The sequence below is a fragment of the Morone saxatilis genome, unplaced genomic scaffold (genome assembly GCF_004916995.1).
Source record: "Morone saxatilis isolate NCDOM2014 unplaced genomic scaffold, NCSU_SB_2.0 Contig20, whole genome shotgun sequence".
NCBI lineage: Eukaryota > Metazoa > Chordata > Actinopteri > Moronidae > Morone > Morone saxatilis.
The window spans coordinates 4,199,344-4,207,104 of NW_023339763.1; the positions used below are offsets into that span (position 1 = coordinate 4,199,344).

Below are 7,761 nucleotides of genomic sequence, written 5' to 3' on the forward strand. Positions count from 1 at the left end.
TTTTTTTTTTTTTTTTTTGCTCTCCTTTCGTCGTAGCTTACAATCATTTGCCCGAGCTGTTGTTAGCTCAAGCTGGTTGAATATGGCGATTGTGTCTGGCTCCTGTGCTCGGGTGAACGGCTCCAGGAACGGGCCGTCCGTGTCAGCTACGCCTTCTGGATCCGTGGGACAATCTCAGCCCATGATTGCGGTGTGGGAATGGCAGGACGACCTGGGGTACTGGCGGCCTTACAGCGGCCAGGTGAGCGCCCACATCGAGCGGTGTCTGGCGCCGCGGGGACAGAGAGGAGGAGGACCCGGCTCAACGAGCATCTGCCTCGGACAGTCAGACCCCAGCCTGTCGCCTTATCTCATTGACATACCGAGCCTGAAGCAGTTTCGCCAGGACACAGGTGAGGATGGCGTGGCATTAAAATAATACCCGCCGCAGTAATTTATGCATTCGTAATCCATTTGTTTTTTTTTTTTAATGTTGTGCCTCGGTGTTACACAGTTTATCAGGGCCGGGCTAACACATAACGCTAGCTGCTTAGCTTGGCTTTTTACGGGGCGCTGTTGTTTTGGTTCACGTAGCTACAAGCCGAGTAAGTCACCCAGGATAAAGTTCTGCGATTTTTACGACTCTGTTAAATATTTATCTGTCATCTGACCTTTCACTCGCCACACTGCTGCTAACATTAGCACATTGTTTGGCTCCTTTTTCGAGCTCAGCTGATTCGTGCTCGAGTAGTTTGAATGAAGCTACAGAGGTTGTAAAGTAACGAGCAGCCACAATGTTAGGAGATGCCTTATATACCTTATATAAACCATAAAAACAGCATTATCCAAATCATTTCACTGGCTGCCATTAAGGATCATGGGCATGAGCATTTCTGACATCTACATATAAAGTTATTGTTAGTTATGACCCCACTTTGGGATTTAGGATGAAACCTGGTTTTATTTTTTACATGTAAAGCTTGCACAGTGTTGCTTTAATTCAGTTTAATCACAGAAAATCATCTTTTTTTTTATTACTTCCAGGAAAGACACGCTCTGTACGTCGCTCCCTGTTCGCCCAGTCCTCAGGCCTCGGCAGTGGGGTCTACTGGGAGTGGGCCAACGACGAAGGAGGATGGACCCCGTACGAGACTCGAACCTCCATCCTCTTGGAGCACAGCTATCAGGCCCGGCAAGGCACGGCAGACTTGGGCCCGCATGGATACAATTACATAGTGGATCTCACATCTCTGGCCCAAGTTAACAAATCCACGGGTTTCAGACGGCAGGTCCGACGGCAGTGCAACCTCCCCTACCCCCTGGCCTCCTCCGGCCCCCCAGCCATCCCCTCGGGCCCCGCCTGCTCCTGCCAGCAGTGTTTGAGCCACAGCAGCACAGGACCCATGCCCAGCCGTTCACGCCATTCCTTTTCATCGGGCAGTCTGAATCGGCCCAGCCTCCAAGGGCCGGGAAGGGCTGTAGCAGCTCACCCCACTTCTGTCTATTCGCCGTACCCTAGGAGACCCCTCTCTGTCGGGGGGATGTCCTGGGGCAGCCCCTGGCCTCCAACGCCCTCTGGTAGTCACCCGCCGCTTCTGAGCAGCTCCACCAGTGCCAACGGGTTAAGGTTGGTGTCTGATATGTGTGTGTTGGATTGTGATTTGGTTTGCAGTTTCATATCGACAGGTTGGAGTGCAACAGCAGCAGCAGCAAGGTGTCCCTCTGGCTCGGTTCGTCGTCCTGGGATGCGCGGCACGGGGCCCCTCTCCGCCCTCCCCCTCCGTTTCTCTTTTGTCTTTTCTGTTTGTCTCCACTTTGACCTTTTCTGTAACACAGGAATGACAAAAAAAAATGGTGTGTAGCTCCAGCCCTGCAGTGGCATGTTTGTTCTGGCTCAGTTCCTGTGTCCTCTTGTCTGTGTCATCTCCAGCCCTCATTCTCTTGTGTTCCTAACGGCATAGAAAGCCGCTTTCAAAAAAATGAAGGGCTCAGGTTCGTATAATGAATATGCAGTTCACTTACACTTCCTCAAGGCGCTCATTTTCTTCCACATTAAGTTTCATTTAGTGTATTCCCAGCCACTGGAAATGAATAATAGGATAGGCAAATGCTGGATGTTTTCCACCCTCTGTAGCACACACTGTGGTCTGTGTTATGAACTCATCTTCTTCATTTTCTAATAGAGAGAGCAAGAGAATGAGAGAGGCTATGTGATTTTTAATAGTGGTCACTTGCCACTGTTTACCACCGCTCACTCTGTACAGGTTATTTATGTGTTACTGTGGAATCCCTTCATGGGGTCTTTTGATTCCAGACTTCACCCCACAGCTTCCTAGCTGATGTCAAAAGGGCATCATTATGTCAGCGACCCATTTCCTCCTATTGTTCTACCATGTGCTCTTATTTGGATGACGAGCAGTATATAAGGGTCAAACTTCCACACACTGATTTTTTTAATGTTTTTTGAACGTTATTTCACGTCTGACATATTTATTTCAAGCACTTTACGTTGTTATACGCTTGTCTTGGTGATTAGAGCAGACGCTCCCCTGACTACAAAAATGGAGATAAACAGGATTAGTGCCGAAACACTTGATCGAGGATTTGATTAGTTGAAGAAACAACCTGGACTTTTTATGTCTGTGACTTATGGGGCAACGCTGGTAATCTGATGTACAAGTTCTTGTTTGTGCCACTGATATGCTCAAAATGTAATTATAAGTGTGACAACATTATGAAAATGACCGTACAGAGATAGACGTTTTTGGTAAAGATTAAGATCCTTTTTGTTTAATCAGAAACAGCCGTTCTGTCGCTCTGTCCAAAGCTACCACGCTCCATTGACAAAAGCAGTTATTTTACCTAACAGAACACGGGAGTTGCTCTACCTCTGCCTCGGTCGGTTAGTTTGTTTTGTGTTATTGTGTGACTTTGGTGTTGGATCTGAACTAACATGTTAAAAACAAGCTCTATCAGTGGATGTACATTGAGGATTACAAGGATTACGTTGTCGTCTGTTTTGCGGCTGCTGGCTGCAGCACTCTTGTGCAAAATGGAACTGGTTGTCTCCATTAGTCACTTGGACACACAAAGGTGGGAAAATAGGGTTGAAGAAAGTTTCCATTTAAGTTATTTGTTAAGAAATCGTGCCAAAAATTAGCTGCTTCCATCTTCTAGACTTTAGTCTTCTTCATATTTTTACATTTTGGACTCTCTTCTCATACGAAACAAGCAATTTAAAGAACTTTGAAAAATCTGAATTTCTCAGTTTTCTGCCATTTTATAGAACTGCATTACAAATTACAAAAAAGTAATTAACAGGTAAAGGAAGTAATTGTAATTCAGCCCTAAACTGGATTTGGTTTAGAGCAACATCATAACTTCAGTACTGACTATTATTCCTTTCTTTTCCCAGATTGCTGCTTCGCACACATCAATATATTGGGTGTTGAGTCACGCGCTGTAGTCGCTTTATGAACAATCGATTGTAAGGTGTTGCTAATAAAGCTATTAAAGTAAAAGTAAATAAATCTTTGCAGTTAATTCGCAGGCCAGTTTTATTTTCTTGTCTTGTTCTGGTGCCAGAACTATCCGTAATGACACCGTACCTGAGCGTTTTAATTCTGTGGAGTGGAATCAGAAACCGAAATCATTCAAAGTCTGTTTTGTTCTTCCTGCTTGGTTCATTGTTGCTGTTTTTACTGACTGAATGTCACTGTCCTTGTTTCCTGTCCTGCAGTGTTCCTTCCATCTCTGTGCAGCTGAACGGATCCACCAGTGTAAGCTCTGCCCTGGCAGGTAAACGGGTCACTAACCATCCATCCTGACTGTTACCTCTGTTCTATTCTGCACACACACGTTTGAGTTGGTCGCAGGTTTCGTTCAGTATAGTGTTTGCAGTTCATGTGCCTTTTTTTTTCGTGTGCATTTGTCCTGTGGGTGTCAGTCTGTTTAGGTAACAGCATGCCACAAAAAGCTGGAAGAAGGGGTTTAGAAATAAAAATACACACCCCCAAACGTTAAGCAAAACTTGTAAAGAGAGGGGAAAATGATGTCCCTTTTTATTATTGTTTAAACCACCAGAGAGAGTCTTCCATTCAACAAGAAACAAAAGTGATGTTATCCTGTTTGTTACATACAGTTTTTATTGAGAGCCTACACAGCTTTCCTCACAAAGCCGTCGGCCCCGGATGCAAAAGCACGATTAACTTCAGCTTTCAGTCTCGTTGCAGCGAGCCAGCTGTTGTCCCACCTGACGCTGATTTTTGTATGATGGCTCAAGGCTAAGCGACTTAATAGATGGCACTACTACTAATAACTAATACATCACACCCCCATGAGTGGAATGCATTGACTGAGATGATTTGCATATGCGACAAATTATTTGAATGTTAATGCACACAATTTCCTTACGATGGCAAAAATGAGCCAGCCAGGTTTTCCGGCACCAACAGCAGCTCATGATTTATTAAGTTGAATGTGTTTCATGTGAGTTTACTTTTTTTTTTTTTTTTTTTTTGGGGGGGGGGTCTGAACAATATTGACAATATGCTGCTTTTGCCATGCATTTCTAATTTTCTATATCTTCATCGTCATGGATTACACGTAAACTATTAATTTATGATTTGTGCATGAGGGTGATTCATGACTAATTCACTTTAATAAAGATAAAACAAGATTAAACAAGCACAGTATAATTATCTTCAGATCAGAAAATATACATAAAATAAACTTTCCTGGTCCCAGTCGGTCTGCGCGTCGAATCGCCGTTATTCATTTCTCTATTTTGGAGTCAGAATACAGTCCACCTCGCTCCCCCAGTAGGGAAAGTAAGCTTCCCGAAAGCCATGGTACAGTTCGCACACTGCTCAAAGGGATGTGACTCTATATGAGGCTCTCACAGTAAATTTCCATAATTGCTGTTGAATGTTATAAAAATCTAAATTTCAAATCCGAAGATTATTGACAAATGCATCAATGTTTTTTTTTTTTTGCATCCTCCTGTTCCTTTTTTAATATATTCAGTCTGTGTTGCTTTTATACGGCCTTCCTGCTCTCCCATATTTGGCTTCTTCTCAATAAAAGGAAAATTATTTAGCAGAACACAAAAAAAATTTATCTGTCTTGAAATTAAAAGAATCTGCACTCAACATCCACAGAAGCTATTTATAATGCATTGCTTGTTCATTGCGCACGGCTCACTAGTGTCAGTATAATGTGCAAAATCATTTTTTGTCATTTCATCATGTTTAAATGTCAGTCAGATCTGACAAAAAAAAAACCTTCAGCCCCACAATGTGGTAATAAGGTAGAGCTGTTTGAAGAGCTAACAGTAGTTCAAAGTACGCATATTTATCAGCTACATCTATATCAATAGTTTATTGGCTCAAGATGATGGGCAAATTCCTGGAATGAGAACTGAAATTATTAATGGAAACCCTTTGACTGCTGAATATATTTAACAGCTTTTGGGTAACCCATGCTAATACCATTGATTGAATTTGAGAATTTCACATGTGCAGTTTACACGCATGGTCGTGTATTTAATGCTTTCATTTTCCCCTGCAATTATGTGATTTAGAGTGTAGAGTAATGCTGTATGTCAGCAGGCTGAGATATAGCAGGCAGGCAAGTTGTAATTGTCATAAAAAAGGGGAAATTGACATGCGAAGTAAGCGTTCACTCTGGGTTTTTTTTTTTCTTCCTTCTTCTACCGCACATTTCTCAAATTATAACTCAGTTTCTTGGCTGCGATAAGCTGACTGAATCAATACAATCAGCATGAAGGAAGCTAGAGGACCAGAACCTCATTACTGAAAAGCACCGTACCATGACTTTGGTGAATCGTTTAAAATGGAAGGTCACTCATGTGGTGTCTTCTCTAAATGTGCAGTCTTAATGATCATCAGTCAGTAATGAACATTAGTGGTAATCAGCTTTATATCTTAGGCTCTGTTTATTTTGCCGTTTCAGTGTTGAACACATGTAATAAATACTCCCGCCTCCATTACTGTTGGAAGTAGAATATGTATGTTTAAAAACACAAATTTGACTTTTTCCTGTTCAGTCGGCGACGGTTCAATATATTTTCTTGAGTTAGGTTTGAGATGAATGACTTTTGCTTCCTGTTTTCAAACAGGAAACTATGGCAGCTTTTCCGGGACCATTGTCAAGCTTAGGGCTGTACTAAATTTTTTGAACTATTTGTTCAGGGCCACACTAAACTCCTATATCAGCAGTTCCTTACGTGTCTACACGAGTCTCACGTTTCAGCGCTTTTCTTCGTCATCTGCGATGTAAAAAAACAATTTGACTTCATACAGTAGGAGAAATTAAAAGTGTGCGTGCTGCTCATAGTTTAGTTCTAAAATTTCAGGGCACCACAGAGCGTCTCTCCTGCCGGGCTGCTGCAGCGCTGTCAGTCACAGTAGGCAGCAGTGGAGGAGGTTGTACCACCGTCCGGTTCAAAAGGTTCTGGTTTAGCTGGAGCAGAGAGCGTTGGAGCAGCCGCTGCCCCGCATTAACCATCACTCCTTTCTACTTCATCTCAGTTCTGTGGTTTGTGAGCATTTTGAGACGCAGTTTGTGAAGCTTACAGCCCGCAGTGCAGTCACTCTGTGTACAATGGCACAGCTAAAAAAAACAAAAGGAGCAAAGATTTGACTGACAAAATGCGATTCTACTCAGGGTCAGCCCTAGTCAGGTTTCAGCTAAACTGTCCACTGAATAAGCTACTTCAATTCTCACCTCAATCTCAGGTGAGAAATGGGCGATGGGATCAAGGTGAATGCCAAAACATGGGGTAGCCCAAGTCCAGGAAGTGTGTCTTTATTGCTCATTAGTTCAACTTTTCATTTGTAAAACAACTTCTTAGAAGGTACATAGTCTTGCTTTAGATGATCTGCACTGCCAAACTGTTCCCAAGGATTGTGGTTTTCACCGTGTAAACCATTCCTCATAGTCTGCTGATTGATTGGTCTGACTTGCAACTTCTGGGCACCATCAATCCTCACTCGATCTTTCCCAGACTCCCAAGATACTTGCAGTTTTCACTTGGCTCGTGAGATTAATGCTAGCTTTACAACAGAAGTCCTGATTGCAAAAACCGCTTTACTCATTAATCACAAGAGGAGAACTCTGGTTCATAGTCAGTGAGTAAACCGTGGCCAGCATGTTAAACATCACGAGAGGGCATTGAAACTAGGCCTGTGAAGAAAATGGAGTGGTTGATGCGGGTGAAAGTTCCTCAGCTGTTGCTTGTGTACTGATGCAGAGACGAAGAGGAAAAAGAGGTGGAGGAGGGCTGGGTGGGCTGTAGTCTACCTTCCCCTCGGTGCTGGCCCTCTTGTGCGCTCTCTGTTCTACTGACTGCCTGCTGCTGCCTGTCCTTGTTTGCTGCTGCTGCTGTGTGCGGCTGCTGGGGCCTGCCTGGCGTGGGGGGGAGGCAGGAGGAGAGAGAGGGGCAGGGTGCCTTGCGTGTAGCTGTGCTTGCTGTCTGCTGCTTGCTTGGTTGCTGCTGGCTGCTGTGTGTGCTGCTGCTGCAGGGAGGGGGGAGTGGTGAAGTGCAGCCGGTCCCCTGTGACATCAAAATGGAGGCTGCTGGGAGCGGGTAGGTTGGGTGGAGCGGGGTGGAGTGGTGGGGGTGGGTTGGGTGGGCGGTGGCAGGTTGAGGGTTGAGGCATGGAGAAATCAGAGTGAAGGCCATCACGGTATGAGATGTAGCAGAACTGATTTTCCTGTGTGCCCTTCATCCCAAAGTAGACATACTTTTCAAACTTAAAA

General features: G+C 44.1%; 1 protein-coding gene across 1 annotated transcript in view; it reads left to right on the top strand.

The window, feature by feature from the left end:
* dtx2 (deltex 2, E3 ubiquitin ligase) overlaps positions 1 to 7,761 on the top strand; it is a gene marked incomplete at its 3' end in the record, with an annotated part of 14,819 nt that overhangs the window by 329 nt on the left and 6,729 nt on the right. The window contains 3 exon segments of the mRNA XM_035667035.1: positions 16 to 392; positions 1,024 to 1,606; positions 3,719 to 3,777. Coding sequence (XP_035522928.1) covers positions 83 to 392; positions 1,024 to 1,606; positions 3,719 to 3,777 — 952 coding nt within the window.